Genomic DNA, 23,208 nt, shown 5'->3' on the forward strand with positions numbered 1-23,208 from the left:
AAAGGGAAATGAGAAAGTATCTTGACCCAAATGAAAATGGAAACACAACATATCAAAACTTGTGGGGCATAACCAAGCCAGTACTTACAGGGAAATTTGTATCATTAAATGCTTATATAAGAAACGTCGGAAATCAAGTTGTGGCCACCAGACCAGCAACATCAGTATCACCTAGGAATTTAGATATACCAGTTCTTGGGCCCTACTCCAGACCTAATGAACCAGAAACTCTAGGTGTGAGGCCCAGCCATCTCTGGCCCGCCAGGTGATTCTGATGCATATTCAACTTTTGAGAAACACTGATGTATACTGCTTCTTTTTATTGTGTTAGGGTTTCTTTCTTCAATAAGGAATCTATACAGTTTATACTGCTGTGAAGTTCATGTCATTAAAAACAATCTAGTTTTGAATTGTCTGTTAATTTTGTGTCATTTAGAAAATTTCCTGGGCTCAAAGAGTCCTGCAAGTGATTAACCTTACAAATAATGCCTCATTTGCTAAAAAGATCCAAACTCAGGGACTTCACTGGTGGTGCAGTGGTTAAGACTCCATGCTCCCAATGCAAGGCAGGCCAGGTTCATTCCCTGGTCAGGGAACTAAATACCATGTGCATGTTGCAACTAAGAGTTCGCATGCCACAACTAAGGAGCACACATGCTGCAACTAAGGAGCCCACCTGCTGCAACTAAGACCTGGTGCAACCAAAAAAAAAAATTAAAAACCACGCATACACACTTAAAAAAAAAAGATCCAAACTTCAGGTGACATAGTTACAATTATTCTTGGAAATCTGCAGAGGGAGTAGAGGACAATCACCAGTGGTAAATGTGACCCCAGTGAATAATTCCTACTGCTTATAGTAAGAATTCCCTTCATGTGGGAACCAAATGTAATCAATTTCCAATCATGTTCAGGGATGAAAAGGAACAGAGACACATTAAATTCAAATGGCTGATAATATAAAATTAATTCACTTGAAATATCGTTTTATACCTATCCTCAAATATGAATTTGTCTAATGTTCTGGAAAGTCACTTCAAACAAAATATTTAAACACTAATATAAGCACTAACTCAGAAGCACTGATTCCTATAGTGGTAGACATCACCTTTCCAACTAATTCAATGCATCAACCTAAAGCAGATCTGGTCTGTATCTAAATCTGCTGGCTCACATCTTTCATAGGACAAGGAGATAAAGACTTTGGTTTTAATGGGCTTCAGTTAGAGCTTCTGCTAATTAGGAATAAACAAAATCTACATTGTATCAAAATACTTAACTGACAAATATAGATGATAATTTCAATAAGAACATGAAAGCAACATCTGCCTTGGAAGAACAGTAATATGGGTAATCTATCAATTAATCTCAGTTTATTATGACAGTCTTCAAAAGTAAAGTGAAAAATATAGTGAAGTCCTTCTAGGCTTCCAAGGGAAAATGCAGTCCATTCTATACCAGCTTTCCTTCCTTTCCCCAAATTTTTACTGACTTCTGTCAGCACTGGTTCTTTCCTGTTTGTTTGTTTTTTTAACAGAAGCCCACAACAGCTGCCTATGGAGCTACAGGAGTATAATTAATCAAGTAATCAGCCAGCCACCACTGTTAAAATGTTTTAATATCAATGTAAAATGAGATCAGGGTTTTACAAGCAAGTTTCAGAACATGAACATCAATTTCTAAAATGACTTATCTTCCTTTCAGAAGCCTAAATGTGAACACATATAAATCGTATGGATTTTTTAATATCATGGTATTTTTCCCATTTTAATACATCTAGAATTAACAAACATACAAAATAACTAAGTTCCAAATCAAAGGCCTCTAGTAGAAACATCCAAATTAAAAATGAAGCATTTTAATTTACCCATTGGCCATAAACCCAGCCAGAAACCATCCTTTCCTCCACACCTCAGAAAAACCACCACCAATTCATTTCTAGGGCATTGATGGCATTAACAGCATTTAGCCCTCCCTTGTTAGCATCCAGACATCCCTGGTTCAATCTAAGCCAATTAATGTTACAGTTCCAGTTGCTGAAAATGCCCCCACCATCTTCTTCACTGCATCACACTTGACAAGGCACCTAACAACAATGCACAGGGTAGGAACTGAGTCATGAAGAACATAATGGCTTGACCGAAGAGCTAACTGTATAGCCTGGATCTGCCAACTGAGTGAGGATATTAATGGAAACGTAAAATTCTAGGAGGCATTCTTTTTTCATCCTCTCCAAGTTACCAAAGTGTATAGTACTAGGAAGCAAAGAGTAGAGTAAGATGAGAACAGCCACATACATGAAATCTCTCTAGAACTAAAAGCAAACTAAACAAAATGCAAACCCTAGTGGGCCAATGAACTGACTCCCATTTGGGTTTTATTTGTGGCTATAAGCAACCTCTAAACTGAGGTTCATAAATTAGGGAACAGTTTCAATGCAATGAGGGATCAGCAATTTGCATAAGAACATTATTAAAATATTTTTCAAAGAGTTGTGTGTGCTTCACTGTTGAATTTGGTGCCAAAAGTTAAGAAATAACTAAATAAAAAAAACAAACCTCAAATATTTCCTTTTTACTATACCTGCTTCCAAAAATTACAAAGTATCTTTAACACAATTTTCTATGTCATTCCTCAAGGGAATTAGTCAAACAAGTAGACACTCAAAACATAACTAATATTAGACAATAGAATAATTTTCCTTCAATAACTTAGTCTGTTCCAAAGTATTTCTGTCCAAAATGTGTAGGCGCAACAGGATGAACTTCAGTAGTTAAAATTGTGATCTCTGGAAACTCCTGAATGATTGATTTGGCACCTTCAAAAAATAAAAGAAAACTGTCATTATTGCAGGATTTCTTGATAATACTACTTTTAATTTCATAATTTTATAGTCAGTCATTAGGTCTAAAATTGACAGAAGACAGAGAGCAATGACTTTTGGACATATAGTCAGACTTGGTTAATCTCTTAGTTCATATAATGTCTATATCTGAAAAGTTTTGATAGTAGTCAGACTGTTTCCACCTACTGACTAATAAATTCTTAGAATCAAATTGTTTTCTATCCGAGACTTGAAAAATATATTCAGTTATAGCAACTTTTCCCCTTAAGAGTCTTTTTTTGGTTTATTTTAAAGGCAGCTGGAATAGAGAGAATACAGTCCTTTCTGGAAACAGGATCATACATAAGATGATGGTTTCTCAACTGGAACACTGTTGAAACAAATGCAAAGACTCCTTGGTTATGTCAGAGAAAGCTAGCTTTTGAGAAGTTATGACTCTAGCCTGGGTGGGGAGGAGATGGAGGAGGAAAGGAAAGGGGCTAGCTGGGATCACAGTCAGACTAAAAGACCATAGCAAGGCTGTGACAGAATAAGATTTTTTCATCTATAATGTCAAAGAATTAGTATATTATTCTAATGCATACTAATACATACACGATTACTTTTCTAATCCCAAAGACAGAAAACCCAATAATTATTTGGTTATCTCAATGTTTACAATGCCATCTCTGTTATATAGATGGATGACCAAGCAAATCACCCTTTGTCACCATCAACATTTGAACTATGGGTAATTTTTTATTATGAAACAGCAAAATAATCAATGGCCTACAAAACGCAGCGTTCCCAACTGTTTTCTCTGTAGCCTTTCAGGGTTGGCTGATACTTGGAACCTTTGGAAATGAGGAAAGAGCCTAACTAGAAGCCACATATTTTTCTTTCTTTTTGATTATGAAACAAATATGGATTCATTATAGAACATTTGGAAAATCAAAAAGCAAAAAAAAAAGCTTAAAAAATGTATCACTTAGAGTCCCACCACCCTAAGATAACCACTGTTAATATTATGTGATTTAAAATGAAAATTGAAATAGTATTGTGGATCTGTCTAGCCTTTCATGCTGAGGAAAGATTCATTAGGTTCCATGTTAAATCCAAGTCTGATTTTGGTAGTCATAATAGTCATTATTTGTATTAGTCATCTCCAAACTTGGTGATGACATTTTATACTATTCTAATGCTGTTGTTTATTCTGCTCTTAAATTTACCCGATTTTTTGATGTCATTAAATATTTTTTCAAATACATGATCTAACAGTTCTATATTACATTCTTTGAATATACAGTTGACCCTTGAACAACATGGGGGTTAATCCACATATAACTTATAGTTGGTCCTCTGTATCTGTGGTTCCTCTGCGTATATGAATTCAACCGACCATGGACTGTGTAGTACTGTAGCATTTAGTACTGAAAAATATTCACGTATAAGTGGACCCACGCTGTTCAAACCCATATTGTTCAAGGTCAACTGCATATTTATTTAACCATTTCCAAGTAAGTCATTTACATATTTTCAAATTTTTTCTTACATGAAATACAGCTCTACAGTGACTATCCTAAATGATGAATTTCTACATGCCTTTATGATTATTTTCTTAGGTATTTTCCCAATTGTCTTAGATTATATGGCAAACACACACACACACAAAACAACTAGGGTCTTAAATTAGGCTTACCTCTCTCAGGAAATGGAGAACACAAGTTCTTTCACCATGCCCTTTGAGCAGAAGTCTAACTTTAAAAATTTCTGCTCTTTGCTTCACACTGCAAAGCTTACTTCAGTAAGACCACAGAACTAGCTAGATCCTGGAGTTTCCTGCCGTTTCAGAGCAGTTCTCAGGCTCAGGTGGGGAGCCAGGAGAAACAGGGACCTTTCAGCCATTTGTAAACCCTACTCAAACAGGCCACCATGAAACCAACTGCAATCCCCTTCAATGGGGTTAGTTCATACTTCTCCATTTGAATTTGAACAACATTAGAATGGCGTAAAGTATTATGACTAAGCTTAGAGATGACAAACACAAGTTATAACTACAAGAATTCAATTTAGACTTAATGTGGAAGCAAATAAACTTTTCCTCAGGATAAGAGGCTGGGTGGATACACACTTAACCACCCCATGACCATCCAGAGCATGAATTACTGACTCATGCTGAACTCACCATGAGGAGTAGAGAACAGACTGAGTAGGATAATAACACTAGGTTGAACTCCATGTTCTATGAGAACCTTTACAGCTTCAATTACAGTATTTCCAGTGCCTGAAATAAAATGACAACCAAATACATTGACAACTTTAACATCCATCTCAAAATGTCTTTCAAGTTTCTTCGAAGAAAAGGCAGTTTAATAATGTAACATAAGATACTACTAGACAAAGCTTCATTTGAAGGTACCTGTTTTTTATCAAGGATGTTATTTTCAATAACAGACACAACCCATATACTTTTCAGTTTTCAAATGCACAACAAGCCCTAAATTCATTCAGTATTTGAGATATCAAATGTAACACCCATCCACCATCCCCAACCCCAGGATCTGAGTAAGCTTAGGAAACAGACTAGAATTGGAGAAAAAAAATATTACCTCCAAAAAGGATAAATCCTGAGAAAATCATTGCTATACTCATTGGGCTAGAGAAGGGACATATTTCAATATATAGTCTGTGTTCTATATATTTTGCCTCATTAGGTCCTTTGCTTCAATATGTTAATCTTAAGATAGAAGCTTTTGGGAGCTAATAAAGTTTGACTAACATGTATTCTCTTATTACACAACAAAAATTCCCCAAAGAACTGCCTAGGGCAACTCCAAATCCAACTGAGAAAAACAAAAAAATACATTTAGAAATGGTTTTTGCCTTTATATAAGGGTACCTAGAAGGCAGGCACTAAGTTAAATTTAAACCCTAACCAAAGGTTACAAATTAAACACAAGCCACTCACTGAGAATCGGATACATCAGAAGGACTTTTCTTCTGTAAATGTCTGGGGGGAACTTGGCATAATATACTTTGGCTCTTTGTGTCTCCTCATCACTCTGAATCAGGATCTTTCCAATTCGTATGGATCGACAGCAGTCTCGTAAACCTTGTTCCATTGCCTCACCTTGAAAAAGGAAATAAAAAAGAAGGAAGGAAGGATTAGGAGGAGATAGAATGAAAGTCCAAGAATAGGCCAAAGCAGAGTTTGTGACTGTTATTAATACAATAAAGACATTGTCAAGATGGAAGCATTTCTTCTTAAGCTAACAGCTTTTACTTCTGATATGCTCATATTTTATTCTTAGTTCAGGTCAATGAAACTAGGATAAGCTAGCTTTATTGTTGGCTTGCAAGTTTTAGAGCTGTCACGCTTCCATGAGTACAGGAAATAAAGTGTTTTATTAAGCTTCTCCCTGAACTTTTCTAATATCAGGAACATTTTACTCCTATTATTATAAGGAAACCGTATTACTTTCATCTGACAAAAATATAACATATTTATGGAAGAATGCGGGCTATAGACCAAAGGCTCTCCACTTAGATCAAGCTGGCATCAAGAGATATCACTTGGTCCCAGCAATGACTTCAATGGCAGAGGCTTTGCTGGCAAACAGTGAAAAATAAAAGTAATATGCTGTTCCCTCTCCCCCTAGAGAGCAACAACCAACACCACCATCACCCCTTGGATTCTGAACATAGAGCTATTTTTGAGTCTGAATTCCTTTAAGGAAGTGTTTGCTGAAAGTCAATCATTTTCATACCATCTTCAAGATTTTAGGCCACATCAAAATTCTACTTGTACGATTATTTACTTAATATTTTTCTTTAACTGTTTTTGTTCACATTTATTTTAAGAGGAAACTTTATATCACTAGTGAAAATATAAAAACAGTTTCTAATAGGTATGAAAATCAACCAATAGCTTTTAAGGTTAAAAACACCTTGTCTATGCATCACCCCAAGGTCATCTTGTATATACAAGGGGTGCGAGGACCATGCTGCTGCCTTTAGGGCAGAAGCTGGACTAAAACAGAAGAAACTGTGCCTTAAAAGTCCATCTCCATTGTCTTCACCAGTTTTAAAAGGTTGAACAGCATTGTCCTGAAAATCCTATTGTTGCTTAAGAGCTACCTTCTATAAAAAGGGAGCTTAAAGCACCTGTTTTATTTGTGATGTTCAGTCGTTCACAAACAGAACTTCACAGCCAGAGAAGAAAAGGGAATGTTTATAGGTGAAAAAAAAATCCGGGGACTTCCCTGGTGGTCCAGTGGTTAACACTCTGCAGGGGGCATAGGCTGGACCCGTGGTGGAGGAACTAAGATCATACATGCCGCAAGGCGCAGCCAAAAAAAAACATCCATCTGTTTCCAATGCAAGCCAGTGGGGCTTCTACCATACCTTGGATCTTGTACAAAGAATAATTAATGAATTAAGTTGCTGAATGGAAATAATCATCCCCAGGTAACAGGTTATAAGTTCTAATTACAGGTATGTGATTTTGCTGCACAAAGGTTGGTTTAGAAGGACAACCAGTTAGACTCAAACACAAATACACTTATACATTTATGGCAATTGGAAATACCTAGAGTTAATCATAGTTAAGTTCTTTTGCCTACATAGTCACATACTCATCAAATACAAAACTAAAAATACTAAAGAAGTCATTCAGTCCAGCTCCTGACAGGGTAGGACTGTTCCTCACAAAAGAAACTAAAAAATCAGAACAACGATTTTCTCTAGCCGGGTGCTCAAAGTTCTGCAGGCCTGAATTTGTGCTATATTCCATCAATATTCAAGCTGCCCTGTTCTCTCTGAGATAGGATCACTGCATCCCCCTATTCTCCCACCCTCCTCCGAATCTTTCAAAGATTCTTCAAAGAATCTTGCCCATGGGGACATGTCACTAGGAAAGATGCTCTTCAGTTAAAATTAGCCAAACTTGACAACACATAGGCCATAATTCCAAGGCACCATGAGGACACACAACACAAGTGGTGAGATTTAAGCTAAGGAAGGCTGCAATTGTGACAGACAAGCCCGCCTCTCTCTTGGAAAACAGTAATTGTATCTATGCATGCAAAAAGACAAAGTCACAAATATACAAACCTACCGCTTCTCATTATGCTGACCCCACAATTTCCCTTTTCAAATTTCACTCCTTCATACTTGTACCCTGTTGGGGAATAAAATCGAAGAATTTATCTTTCATCATTGGAGTGACCTACTTATTTAATAAAGTATCTACGGTTTAAAACAGATGGGTACAGAGCAACTCTTGTCCAGACATACTGTATAACATCTTAGGTTCCCTGTGAAAGTATAAGAAGAGTCATGATTTTTCATAGTTATTTCTTAACTCTTCATAAGAAACCCGTGGGAACAATTGGGAGAGGCAGACTTCATCGAGTGGGAACAGGCCTTATCACATACACATTCCTCAAACTGAATTCCAACAAGAATTGTTGCACTCCAAGAATGCTAGAAACCCCATCAATTCAAACCGGGACCCCACTGTGAGCCACATCAGAGAGCCTCCTCATTCCCATCCCTTTTTATGAGCCTCCATTCTGTGTTAAAAAACAGAAGAGAAAGGTTGAAGTAATTATCAAGACATGTTCATGCCTTGGTCTTATCCTGAATTTGTATCAATTATGATGCAGTAAGCTCAGCCCTCAATTTTGATAAAATCAACCTTTGGATATAACAGCTTCCATTATTTACTAAAGAACCAAATCAGAATTTCAAACCCTAAAACAGGGCTCCTTAGTTGCTTTCCATTAGAACAGAACAAAAAAGCCCTTTCTCCAATCCTAATTGTTTTCAGTTTTTTCTTTTCTTACTTTTCATCCTTTTACTTGGAGTTTCAACGCCAAACCACCCACCCATTTGTTAACACCAGGAGCTTCCCCACAGAGGTGAAGATAAGCTGCCAGCAATTCTTAGCTCTGGTCTCAATGTGCCACCATCAAAGGCGACACCTGCATGCTGAATAATATTTATTAACCTTTGACTTTAACTGACAAGCAGGTCATTAACAAAAAGTAATCCACATAAATTTCTTTACTAAATGTCTCCAAGTTTATTAATTTGTTTAAAAGAAGAGCTCCACCTAGACTCCTCATTTTGCATATTGATTTACTCAGACTGCTTTCTTTCCATTTCTCCCCAATTTTATCTCAGAATTTTTATGAGGAGAATATGAGAGTAACAGCCTGGTTACCTGTTGGAGTGGTCACCATGCATTCTTTATATGGTAGCTGATTCAATCCCTCTTCCACAACAAGTCTGATCTAGAGAGTCAAAGGAAGAATAAGTTGAGAACTTGCTAAGAATCTCCTGTTAGCTGTTAGCCTCAGGAGCTGAAAACCAGGCAAAAAGTCAGTAACATACTAGATAAGAATTTAGCTTATGGTAATAGGAAGGGGGCCCTATCATGTGTTAAATACAGATAGAACCAAATGTCAGGCCGCTTGCTGCTAGGTATCCAACCTTGGTTATACACGATTGCCACTAAAAGGCTCAACTATGCCTTCTGATTCTCAGTCAGTCCAGGCTATATTATGAGAAATACAAAACTACAGCAAGTGGCAACAGTCATGGCAGGAACACTTGGAAGTAATATAATTCTGGTTACTCTAGAAATAGTGCCCACTGGGAACTTCTTTGCCTTGTTTAGTACTTTGAAATTGTTAAGTTGGTAAGAATGGCCATCATCAAAAAATCTAGAAGCAATAAATGTTGGAAGGGTGTGGAGAAAAGGGAACCATCCTGCACTGTTGGTGGGAATGTAAATTGATACAGCCACAAAGAGAATAGTATGGAAGTTTCTAAAAAACTAAAAATAGAACTACCATGTGACCCAACAATCCCACTACTGGACATATACCCTGATAAAACCATAATTCAAAAAGATACACATACCACAATGTTCACCGCAGCACTATGTACAATAGCTAAGTTGGATTCTTTTTAACAAAGGCCCATCATAATGCAAAATAAAGCCTGAATTTCTTAGGGGTAAATAAATGAGTGGATGGGGCTGAACCAATTTACTGAGCTTGAAGAAGGATTCAGTCAAATGCATTGGGACTTCCCACCTTTTTTAAAAACAAAGGCTTCTAATGATCTTAATGTGTGGCACAGAGAAAAGAATCCATCAGAACTACTAGGAATAGCCTCCAAAAACCACCAGATATGGTATTCCTATGAGCACCCAGAGCCCACTACAAAAAGGCAGTGCTGAGTCTGTAAAGCTCATTTACTCCAATCAATATTACATTACTGACTGAGAATCAGGAACATCAGGGAGAAATGCCAGGCCCCATGCTCTGTTATCACAACAAAACATCCTGCTGCCATTAAAATTATCAATGCTAAATGGGCCAGCACTTTGTTAACCTGCATCACCAGAGGGTCCAGGAACCTCATGAATATTGTGCGTGCATACTCACCTCTAGCCACCAACTTCTGTGGAGGTTAACGTTTCTTATGAGCAAAGCACAAGGGAAGAAGAGGATTATTTTCTTTGATGAGCCTAGTTCTCCTCCTAGTAACACTCTTCTAAAGAGTCTTACCTCTTGCCCATCTCCTGCAACTCTGGGACAGAAATTAGTGTGTCCAAGCTTTACAGGAGAACGTAAAACCAGAAGAAGTGTGACTAAAATATAAACAACTCAAGATCTGAGTGCCAAGGAAGCCAATCCTGACAAATTCAGGATAGAGCTAATGTCAACTATAATAGGACCCTTGTGCTAAAAGAGACAGTGTAATAGAAATCCTCAACACTAGAAACCTCAACAGCTCCAGTCCCTACCATAACCACAACTGACCCTCCACACCCCCCACCCCCGATATCAGGACCTTCAAATCCAACTGCAGAGAACAGGGAGGTCCAAATTACCATCCCCTCAGATGAATTATGCCCTGGGTCCTTATTATCTCATTTGACTAAGATATAATGCCTGCCCTTTAAGGCAAGCATTTTACAATAACCATGAACTTAATTCCTATGTTCTATAGAAAAACGGCACAAGGAGAGCAAAAGAAAGAGTAACCACTTTCTACCAGTGAACACCAAGACCTCTGTTTTCCCCACAGCAGCCACTGACACAACTGCCTTGAACCTGCCCCTTCGGTGTGATAAAAGCATAAAGACAGAATAACCTAACTATCACTCCAAGAATGTCAACTATGTCAACATTTATCTTGATGCACTCCAAGGATTATTACTGCCCCTGGAAGCTCAAATAGAAGTGGCCTTTGAACCAAGAATACTTAAACTCAAAAATAGAACAAGAGTTGTGTACACTCTTTTGGAATAAAGATTTCCCTAGGGAAAATGTAAATAGTTTCACGCCTCCCGCTGCCCAACATCACCACATTCCCTTTAATAATCTATCTTCTACCATCTGATTATACCTATAAGCTTAATAAGTCATTTTTCTTTCTTTCCCAAACTAAACACTGAGAACAGTATTTAGATTTTAAACCCCATGAGATCAGGGACCATGCCTCTATGCTTTACCACTGTATGTCCTCCCCTCCACCAACACAGTCTAGCACGGTGTGTGACTCACATGAGTTCGATGTATATTTCATGAACAGATGAATATTAATAACCACAACAGAATATGTGTCAACCTCATTCCAAGCACTGAACAAACTTAGATATAAACACAAGAAGTAAACAGGGCTTACCCAAGACAGCCCAATTTGGCCTGAGATCCTCTCAGATGACACTAGCTAAACAGAATTGGGCTTGGTCAGTCCTTAACAGGAAGTACCTGAGCACAGATAGCACAACTTAGTATTTCACACATGAGGACACTACAGAAAAGAAGATGCAAAATAGATATCCACCCCCATGTAAACTACGAGACAGGCATTAGTTTCTGTGCATTCCATGGATACCACAACGGTAACTACTAGGTCTCTTTACATCTTTGGTTTCCTTTTAATTTACTTCACTTCACTGCCCTAAGAGGAGGCATTTAAGGCTCAGGATCAGGTTACCTAGACCCACTTGAAAGGTAGTGGTACCTCAGAATTACAGAGAATGAGTTCATGGGCTTTGAGGTGAATGGGACTGAGGCAGAGCTTTAATGCAATAGTAGAAACAACACTTGCAAAGTCTAGCAAGGTGAGGATTACTTGGTACAATCTCTCTCAACCCCCGAATGATCTAGAACAAAAAAGCCCCTTGGCCTACTATGATTATATCACTAGGAACAATAATGAAATGAACATGGAAAGCCTCCATCCACCTACCAAACGATCCGCAGAAAACATGAAGTCCCCTCTACTGGCTGTCCTAAAAAAAAAAGTACAAGTTTTAGTCTAGATTAGAACTTTCAAGTGAAATATTACTTAATATATATAGTAACACTGATATTAAGACCTATTACATGATAAAAGCTTAAAAGCTTACCTGTAACAGATTATTATTGAGACATATTTTTCACTAGGATACAGGAACCTAAATGGAATGACTTGATAAATATTACTGAAAATGCTCATTTGGTATCAACATTAGAGAGAGGAACTGAAAAGATCATGTAGTCTCCCACTGAACTGCCCAAGTTCAACCAGGAGATGAACAATTTCCCCTGGAAGATGGCAGCAAGTCCAGAGCTCAAGTTAAGAAAAAACTTTGCAGTAAGAAAACCAGGTTCTCCCCATTCTCACGCACCATTCACCTTGATCTAAAAACCCTTATTAACAACATAAGTAACCCATCTATTGATACTTTGTCTCTAATCCTTTTTGGAATGAGAATGGCACAAATAAGTAAATCCCCTATTTTTGCCATTGCTTTCAAGAACCCATAACCTAATTTCCAAGACCTCTTTCTCAAACTATTGATAAATTGTTCCTTTTGCCTGTTTTTCAATCAAATAGTTTATTCCATAGATCTTTCTACCAATTTCCCGTACACCTCCTTCTGGTCAGTACTTTCAGATCCTGAGGTACCCAAGTAATAATAATTCAGGGTTGTACCCACCCACAAACTGTTAACCAGTCAAAAGAGGAATGTTTTAAGGCTGACATTTTTCTTGTACGTAAAAATCTACGTCGGTGAGTCAAAAATTATCCACACTCCAGTTATACTAAAACTTCTGTTGGCCTCACTGTCTTATCAGTGCTTTCCCTTCAAGGCTACTGTCTCCCCAGTCACTGCTGTGCAGGTGTGAATGTGTTACATCAGTTCATTTGTAACTGCGGTGCAAGCAAAAAGGGACGCCACACTTGTGATTTGCACGAAAGAAAAGCAGCATGCAGTGATTCGCTTTTTGTGGTCTGAGGGTGTACACATCCGCACACTTCTGCCCACACTGTCGACACTCTGCAAAAACTTCACTTTGAGGTGTTAAAGTATCCTCCCTATAGTCCTGATCTTGCTCCATCAGACTTTCATGTGTTTGGTTCCCTGAAAGCAGCCCTACGAGGACGAAGATTCACTGCTGATGAAGAAGTAAAGACAGCGGTGGATTCCTGGCTTGCAGTTCAGCCTAAAACATTTTTTTAATGAGGGAATATGAAAGCTTGTTGACAGATGGACAAAGTGCATTGAAAAGCAAGGAGGGACTTCCCTGGTGGCGCAGTGGTTAAGAATGCACCTGCCAATGCAGTTGAGCACGGGTAAGATTCCACATGCTGCGGAGCAACTAAGGCCGTGCACCACAACTACTGAGCCTGTGCTCTACAGCCCACAAGCCACAACTACTGAGCCCATGTGCTGCAACTACTGAAGCCCGCGTGCTCTAGGGCTCGTGCTCCGCAACGATAGAAGACTCCACAATGAGAAGTCCGCGCACTGCAACGAAGAGTAGCCCCCACTCACCACAACTAGAGAAAGTCCATGTGCAGCAACAAAGACCCAACACAGCTAAAAATTAATGAATTAATTAATTAATTTAAAAAGAAAGAAAGAAAAGCAAGATTATGTCAAAAATGATGTATTTGTCTTTTCTAAAAGTTAATTAAAATAAATTCTACAGCCAGACTGCGGATAATTTTCGACTCACCCTCGTAGTATTGTTCCTCCTCCTTCTCTCATGTAAGTTAAATGATCTGACTGATTTACAGTTTATGTACTTAAAAATTCCCATCTGCCTATCCACAGCATACCTAAAATATTCCCTAACAAAGCACTGAAATGGTATACGCAAGCATATATTATCTCAGTATACCATTAACCATGACTTTTTTTTCAAGCTGCATTTACTTTCTCTGACACGGAAAAGCAATGAAATATCCCTGACACAAATGGCATTAGGTTTCTTAGAGTAGTCACAGTTCTATCATTATTACAGATACTAACTCTCTAAAATATGGACCATAATTGAGCAACAGCAAGAATATAGGTCTGTATTCTTCATATATAAATGCTCCCTAAACTCAGAAAACTCTATCCACATGCCTACACATAGAGAGCCCATTTAAAACAGGCTTTATTTTATGTACTGTGGTTTTTAAATGAAACTATACTATTACACTAGCACCTTTCATTTCTATAAGTAATCTTCACAATGTGCTTGTCAAAGAAGTAAAAGTCAGTGAACTACAAAAAAAATTACTGTAGCCTACTGCCCTGTTTGCTAGACCTACATAAAGTTGTCTAAGCAACCAGAACACGGTTCTTCAATAGGGAAGAAAAGTATGGATTTGTCTTAAAGAAATATCCAGTAATATATCTTGAGAATACATCTGAAATGATTTTAATTTTTGAACAGTTACACATAAATATATTACATAGAAAAGTTATGTTAGGTTAAGTGATCAGAGTTGCCCAAATTCATTATTTTACTTTAGAATCAGACATTTTAACAACTTCATACTCTCCTCAAAAATATCAGCCTCAGCTGATAACTTCTGCATGATAAGCACTTCTCTACATTCCAGAAAAGGTACCCATTATGAGAACCTAATATGAACTCTCATCTCTTGATAGCTATTTGACTTCCAATTAAAGCAGCCATTGCTCCAAGTCATCCCATTACAAACAATAATTACTAACCTATCCCCTGATGTTTTTGACAGACTTCAGATCCACACTGTTCACTTTAAATCAATTTAGAAATTAAAGTACAGCTAGAATACAGTAAGTTGGTTGCATTTTTTAAAAACCCACAGTGGTCTTCAATATCCACATCTAAATCCCTTACACTGATAACACTAGAGTTTCATAAAGCAGATATTTGCTTGTTGGATCAATCAAGTTACACATAATCTCTGGGCCCCTACTTTAGGCCCAACAATGGACTAAAGTATGTGTTAATAAAGATGTTTTAATGTAAACCAGACCCCAGGTTTTATTCACTCCATACACTTTGTTTCAAATCATAACTCTATTCACTTTTGTCTCAAAACTATTTTTTAAAAAAATCCATCATACAGAAAACAGTTTGGAAAGACATTTTAATCATCTTGTATCTTACAACTGTCCCAAATAAAATCTAATGCAAAATTATCACAAAGCAACAAACACACTGACACACATCCCTGGAATATTCTAAAATATATTCAAATATTTAAACAGTGATATCCAGCACTCATAATTCAGAGCATAGAAATCTAATTAATGTTAAGCTGAGTATCTTTTAAATTGTGCAAACCTCAAACAGGATTAACAATGAGGACCTAACCATACCTGAGAATATACTTTTCTTGACACTCCCCTCAACAAATGTGTCAGACGTCTGTACTAACAAAATGAAAGCCAAAGGTAGCCTTTTATTTTAAAAAAAAATGATCTTCACACAAAAATAACAAAAGAATGAGAATTATACCAGAAGCCAAATCCTCATTTTAATGCGGACTTCGTAAAACAGACTTTTCCCTACTTAATACTGTCTATAAAGCACCTTAAAATGTCCAGAGAGGCTATAGCAACTGTATATGTATATTTTAAAACACATACATCTCATAGCAAACCCAAACCAAGAAGAAATCAAGAGAAATCGCTGACCTTTCTTCCAAAAGGCTAATAGGTATTTACTTACCATCCACAACATATGGAACTATGAGAGGAATGTTTCTATAATATTAAAAAATTAAGACTTCATCTAGAGGGACTTCCCTAGTGGCACAGTGGTTGAGAGTCCGCCTGCCGATGCAGGGGACACAGGTTCTAACCCTAGGCCGGGAAGATCCCACATGCCTTGGAGCAACTAAGCCCGTGCACCACAACTACTGAAGCCCATGCACCTAGAGCCCATGCTCCACAACAAGAGAAGCCATGGCAATGAGAAGCCCACGCACCACAAGGAAGGACAGACCCTACTCGCCTCAACTAGAGAAAGCCCGCACGCAGCAACGAAGACCCAACGCAGCCAATACATAAATTAATTAATTATAATAAAAGACTTCAAGTAGAGATCTTCTCCCCTCTTCTTACTAGACCTCACTACTACTACTGCTGCTGCTGCTGCTGCTGCTGCTAGTACTACTACTACTACTACTACTGCTGCTGTGGGCGCTGCCACCACCACCAGAGGGATTCTATAGTGTGTTGGAAGATGTCCTCTCCTGGGGCAATTACAACTTCAATTTCTACAGCAGAAACTGCCATTTGATCACTATTCTGCTACTTCTCTCTATTCAGAATAAACTTGACAACCCCTTCTCTTTTTAATTTTTAAGAAAAATCATCTCAATAACTGTACACACACACACACACACCCAAGTGTACAAAGATGTATTTAGAAGGCTTTTCTTAAAAGGTTCAAAAGTTACAGCAGGTATGTAATATTATACATATATTACTCCCTTCTTTCCCACAGGTCATCATTTATTACAAGCTTCCTTGGTGCCAAGTATTAAGCACTTTTCATACATTATCAGTCTAATCCTCACATAATCTTAACAGGTAGATTCTATTATTACCACCTCTTTAGTGATGAAAGTAGTGAGGCTTACAGAGGTGAACCATTCCAAGGTTCTTCCCAGCCTGAGACTCTCTAAGTCCCTGAGTAAAGCCATTATCTATATTTTGCTCTAATAAGGGAATGTTTACCAAAAGGTAACCAGTTTTTAGGTGTATTTTAATGATATTTCTCTCCCTGTGAATCAGACTGGCATGTACATACAATGCAAACAATGAAATAAAGAGTCTGGCAGGCAAATGAAACATCATTAAAATGTTTTCCTCAAGATGAAGAAGTTGCTATTATAATGGGGCTTGGAAAGAGTATGTAATTAAGGTTAATACAAGAATACACCCTTTTCAAATGATTAAATTAAAACCTCTGACTCATAACTTAAAACACAATTTAATTTAAATCAAATCCCAGTAGTGCTGAATTAGGTGTCATTTTTGGAAATGAGGATTATACACAAGGATTGTCTAACATTTGGGGTGGGAGAAGTTAAGTTTGGGCATAAAGTTGCCAGATTTAGCAAGTAAAAATACAGGACAGCCAGTTAAATTTGTATTTCAGAAGTATGTCCCATACAATGTTTAGGATATACTTATACTAAGAAAAGTATACATTGTTTATCTGAACTCAAATTTAACTGGGTGTCCTGTATTTACCTAGCAACCTAAGCTGAGGAAGAACTAAATGGACTCAATTTTAGCTCTAACATGTTCTTGTTTATTTGCTTGTTTTTTAAGCAACAGTTTAAAGGGAAGTAAAAAAATAAAAGTTTTTCTGGCAGGTTTAAACCAAAGGAATGTTTCACTTAGAGTTAATGTTTAGTGGAAGCTCCAAAAACATAAGCTCTACTTCTATAGCTACTTTGTTATGTGATCACTAAAATAAAGAGGCTCTAAGGTTTGTCCTGGTATACAGATGATTTATAAATGATTTTCCTCCTCCTTCTTTACCCCTCAAAAAAACAAAACCCCAGTGAAGTACTTGGAGCAAACCTAATCTGATGTGAAAACCAAAACAAACAAACAAAAATGAAAATAGCCTTTACTACCTGCCAAGTGCAAGTCATCAGGGCCACAGCTCTTCAGCACCTTCTTAAGAACCTCATAAAACATTTAATTATTTATTTGCACCTCAGAGTTCAATGCAAACATTCGAGATCAGGTAGAAAAAGAAGAGAAGCTATCATTTTCATTTAGAACCCAGGCCTCAGTCATTCAAGTTTATTAATTTTTATAATGATTGTACCATTAATTTCCCTATGTGCCAGATACTGTGCCAGGCCATACTTTCTTTCTGCCTCCCCAGAGTCCAGACTAGTTGGTAAGAGATTACTAGGATATGCCCAATAAATATTGTAAAATAAACAAATATTGTAACAGGGGTATGTATAAAGAGGCAACTTCCGGGCTTCCCTGGTGGTGCAGTGGTTAAGAATCTGCCTGCCAGTGCAGGGGAACCGGCTTCAATCCCTGAGCCAGGAAGATCCCACATGCTGCGGAGCAACTAAGCCCGTGTGCCACAACTACTGAGCCTGTGCCCTAGAGTCCATGAGCCACAACTATTGAGCCCAAGTGCCACAACTACTGAAGCCCGTGTGCCTAGAGCCTGTGCTCTGCAACAAGAGAAGCCACCGCAATGAGAAGCCTGTGCACACAATGAAGAGTAGCCCCTGCTCACCACAACTAGAGAAAGCCTGTGCGCAGCAATGAAGACCCAACACAGCCAAGAAAAAAAAAAAGAAAAAAGAAAGCAACTTCCTCACTCTTGGCCTAAAAGCCAGTTAGAAAATTCACATGGAAAACCAAAACCATCTCCATGATTTATTGATAAATAACTTGCAGGTCGCAGTGTTTTCTGTGGTGGACATTCGGTTTTGTACAATTAAAGGGAACAGTTTTGAGATTCCTCCAATCTCAGGGTGATGCCAGGCCAGGTTTTCTAGGCTCATTCTGTTTAGTTTAGAATCCCTGGCTCAGCCTATACCACGAATCCAAAACCAGCCAAATCACCATGCAAGCGAGAATGGCCATTCTCCCATGGGCAGTGGCCCAGCCTGAGCATAGCACAATCACGTGTGGTGTTTGAAAAGCTACATGGGCTCAGGTTCCACCCAAAACTACTCTACTACTCCACTCTAAGGATGGGTTCCAAAAAAAAAAAAAAAAAAAAAAAGACTCCCCAAGCAATTCAAATGTATAGCTTTGGTTAAGAGCATTGCCTAGCTAAATGACTCAAATCACATCAGGCTGCACTCATATTAAGGTTGCACAGGATGTTCATCCATCCTGAGGTTAATAGTCTCCACACCAGGTGACTTAAAAAAAAAAAGTCACAAGGCTGAACGCACTCTTTCTTTAGTGCTATTTCACAGACTAATATACTCTAAGATTGCTCAACTTTCATCCAAGCTGCCTGCTGAGGCCATGGTGAAACCCCTTTGAGGGCAAATATACAGGAAACATTCAATAGCTCATGAAACAGCTTTACTTTAATATTTCAGGAGACAAAAGAAAACAAAAACTGGGGAGAGAAGATGATCTTTTAAATACACTGCACTGCCTTACATATGTGATCACGAACTGTGTTGAAGGGAATAGTGCATTATACTCAGATTTTGCTGGGCTTAGTATATAAATGAGGCAGAAAGGGAAGGATGTGTGGTTTAAATCCACTGCAACAACAAAAACTATAAATGAAGCAGTCATTTCTTCCCAAGTTCACCAGTGACCCCTGTGTGACTGAGTAAATTATCTGATCATTTGATGTTTAGATTACTGCATACTCAGAGGGAAAACCATTTCCTTGAAATTTAGTAATAGCATCAACATATTATGTTGCAAATACTGCACATTTCAAAAAAAATAAAAAGACATTTTAAATCAGTCCAATGTTCTCAATCTTGCCTGCTTTATGTATTTACAACATGCAGTCCTCTGGCTCAACCCCACTTCCCCATGCCAAAGTCAATTCAGAAAGCAATCCCTTCACTAGATAGACACTAAGGACCAGGAACAATAAAAGGAATAACAAGTACTTCAATGGCCTCTATCATCAGACAATTCCATAGTGCACATATATGATGTCACATCAAGATAGAGAACATAAAGATCCAAGGAAGACAGACTATGATAACTGATGGCACCTTTTATAACTAGACCCCTGTAAATGTAGCTCCTCTAACCACCAGCACTCTACACCAGCCCCCCAGAGGGGATGAAACAGGTCCTGTTTGTGTGAGGGGATGCCAATTTTTGAAGATAAAGGAACAGAGGCCTCTATTAACAGATTTGATTAACAGAAACAAAACTAAAAATCTGTCTCCACCCTAAATAAGCATCAGTTATCAAAAAATGTAGTGAGTTTTTCTATTCTGATTTATAGCAGGATAAAAATTATCTAGGATCTCTCAGTGTTGTTTTTTAAAATAAGAATGTGAGTTCTATGCACAAACTCCTTTAATTGTCTCCCCAAAGCCGAAGAAACCAGAACTTATGGATGCAGTCTGAACCATGCACAAATCTAAACACAATGGCTTGAAATGCCTTAAATGTGTATTGCTCTTCACAGTTTATAACAAATGTTCATAGAGAGTATCTTGTTTTAGCCTCCCAGGAGCTTCATAAGATATTATGAACATCCTCATTTTACAAATGATAAAGCTGAAGCACAGAGGTGCTAAACATCCTGCCTAAGATTACTCTGTATCCTACTGTCTCCTTCTAAACTTGGGGAAAAAAAAAGATTTTGTTTACACCCAGGTTTACTATACCACCCAGGCTTTTCTGAGTAATGCAGTAAAATCAGGGTCATATATACCCTCTCCAAGTTCTATAGCAATTGTTCACCTTCATATTGTAGTCATGAGAACCCCTTTGTGAAATCTAATGATAGTGAAGGAATCCCCACCCCATAAAAAAGCACATATGCAAATGTTCATAGTAGCATTATTCATAATAGCCAAAAAATGGAAACCAAACCACCCAAATGTCCATCACCTGATGAATGGATAAATAAAATGTGGTATATCCATGCAGTGGAACATCATGCAGCCAAAAAAGAAACGGTGTACTGATACAAGATGGGTGAAGCTTGAAAACATTATGCTAAATAAAAGAAACTAGTTACAAAAGACCACATTATATGATTTCACTTACATGAAATGTCCAGAATAGGTACATCAAATTAGTGGTTGTCTAGGGCTTTTGCTGGGTTGGAGGGAAATGGGGAGTGACTGCTCATGGGTATGGACTTTCTTGTTGAGGTGATGAAAATGTTCTAAAATTAAGTGTGGTGATGGCTGCAATGAACATATTTTAAAACCACTGAATTGTACACTTTAAAAGGTGTACTCTATGGTATGTAAATTATAGCTCAAAAAAGGTGTTATTTAAAAAACCATTTAAAATGCACATACAAATAACATTTTCCAGATAATTTCTAAGGGTTTTCTAAAGTCCTGAAGCCCATCTACAGGTGCAGAACAAAGGTCCAAGACAGCACAGGTCCAAGACACAAGGTCAGTAACTCTTGCTCTATAGAAACAAGAATCATCCTATTTGTTTTACAGATTGTTTTCAGTCCCCGCCCCCACAACTACCAAGCCTATGCCTCCTACTTTTTAAGAGCACCACTTCATTTATTAGCTCACATGACCACAGTTTTCAATATTGATTCATTAAAAACTGTTACATACTTTCATAAATATAACTTTAAGAGCTACAAAGAACTTTTAGTAATTGAATGACTATTGCTTGCAAGGCATAGTTGGAATTCAAAAATGTAAAAGATACAATTCCTGCCCTCAAGGAGCTTAACTAACTAGTAAGTGAGGTAAAAGCGAAACAAATAATACACAAAACAGAAGATGAAATCTTGCATTTAAAAGGCCAGGGAAGATTAGTGAGGAAGAATGTTTGAAGGAAAGCTTCTTGGTAGAGGTGGACATTTAATGCTGAATGTTGAAGAATAGGTAGGATTTGAACATGCAGAGACAGAGTAAAGAGAATTCCAGACGTGAGCAGAAGTAAGAATGTTTCAGAATAGTCCCTAGGAACCACGAAGATGGGCCTTAATGTCAAGCTAAGGATCCTGACTTTATTTGGTAGGCACAGAAAAGACAAAGTAGGCTGCTGAGCAGGACAGTTAGCTAATCGAAACACTATATTAAGAAGATTAATTGTTCAGTAATGTGTGGATACATGTAAAAGAGAGAAAAACTGGAGGCAAGGAAACAAACTGGGAGTCTATTAAACAGTTTGAAGTGAAAGGGCTACCCTATCTTCCCAGGGTTTGTTCACGTGGTAAATCTACAACCCAGAAATGGTTACTGCCCACGTGAACAGGAACAGGGCAGAGAGCATAGAAAGCACATTTAACTGATTGGAATGACTGAGTATTCCACTCATAAGAGACAAAGAGGAAACAGGAAGTTACCTAAAATGCTTCCTCCCTACACAAAGCGATGTTAAACACAGGTACTGGGAAAGAAGGTAGGAAGCCTCAGTCAGGTAACACCGCCCCTCAAAGAAAAGGCCCTGCCCGGATCTCCACAGACCAGATTCCATAGGCCAAGAACCTTCGCCCTTTCACTTCCAAGCCCCGCCCAACCCCTGAGAGACCCTCCACATCCCCTCCCCTTTCCGCTCTGGCTCACTTGTCCCGGATGATGGTCTGCAGCTCCCGGATCTGATCATTCATTGGCAAGAGCTTAAGCTGCGCCCCGATCTGCCGGGAGAATTCACAGTCCCCTAGCAGGGAGTCGCTGGCTGGTGCGTCATAGTTGCCACTGTCGCCGTTGCTCTCCGAGTTGAGGGTGGCGCCGCCGCAGGCCTGAGGGTCCAGCTCAGCTGGTACGCTAGAATGGGCGTGCCCGCTGAGGAGAGTCAGCTTGGCCTCGGAATCGCTGTTTTCCCCGGCATGGTCCGGGATGAGGTCTCCAGGTTGCTGCGGCTCGAGGTTTTGGGTCGAGGCACAGTTTACTTGCTGGTTATGACAGGGCATGGAGTCCAGACACCGTAACTCCGTGGCCATACACCGGACTCCGGGACGTCCCCGCAGCTACCGACACCTAAGGATAAAGGAGAGTAGGGAGAACCGGCCAAAGCTCCGGCGCTCTCCCGGTCGCCCCGCCTCCTCGCAACCTCTAACCCCGGCTGCCCTCTGGCCGCCACCGCTTCCCTTTCGCACGCTACGTCCTGGCCCCGCCCACGCCAGACGTACCGCCCGCCTGGACACTCGATTGGCTTCACTCCCTGCCACTCTGCAGCGGACAGTTCGTTAACCCTTTGCGTCGCCCGGGCTGCGTGGCGTTCCACACTGAAGCTGGCAGACAGGTTGAGGCCAGGGATACTTGGTTTCCGGGTCTTCCGGGAGCCTCTAGGGGTTCTGCTTGCAGAACTTTGAGTGATAGAGCCGGGGAAAAAACTAGGGGTGGAAAGTGCTGATGACACACAAAGACCCATGTTTTCAGACTTTGTGTCTTGGCAGAAAAGTTTAACTTTG

The 23,208-nt window shown here is 38.8% G+C and overlaps 1 protein-coding gene across 1 annotated transcript; it reads right to left on the reverse strand.

Annotated features, from left to right (window-relative positions):
* Positions 1–1,600: 1,600 nt before the first annotated feature.
* Positions 1,601–22,877, reverse strand: UPRT (uracil phosphoribosyltransferase homolog). Its single transcript, XM_057719312.1, has 7 exons — positions 22,361–22,877; positions 12,098–12,140; positions 9,051–9,120; positions 7,941–8,003; positions 5,793–5,954; positions 5,010–5,108; positions 1,601–2,818 (listed from the first exon to the last, which is right to left on the reverse strand). Exons 1-7 carry the CDS (start codon positions 22,735–22,737, stop codon positions 2,712–2,714), a joined length of 921 nt encoding a protein of 306 aa, XP_057575295.1. The 5' UTR covers positions 22,738–22,877; the 3' UTR covers positions 1,601–2,711.
* Positions 22,878–23,208: the final 331 nt, after the last annotated feature.

This window comes from Hippopotamus amphibius, chromosome X (genome assembly GCF_030028045.1).
Source record: "Hippopotamus amphibius kiboko isolate mHipAmp2 chromosome X, mHipAmp2.hap2, whole genome shotgun sequence".
Lineage (NCBI taxonomy): Eukaryota > Metazoa > Chordata > Mammalia > Artiodactyla > Hippopotamidae > Hippopotamus > Hippopotamus amphibius.

Bases quoted from the DNA above. Each gene is read 5' to 3' on its own strand.
- UPRT (XM_057719312.1), bottom strand. From the start codon at position 22,737: ATGGCCACGGAGTTACGGTGTCTGGACTCCATGCCCTGTCATAACCAG. The intron at 12,141-22,360 runs GTGAGCCAGAGC...TTTTTTTTTTAG, and splicing joins CAGACCATCATCCGGGACAA to GACAGCCAGTAGAGGGGACT. The intron at 2,819-5,009 runs GTGAGTTCAGCA...TATTTTTTGAAG, and splicing joins TCTGTTCTCTACTCCTCATG to GTGCCAAATCAATCATTCAG.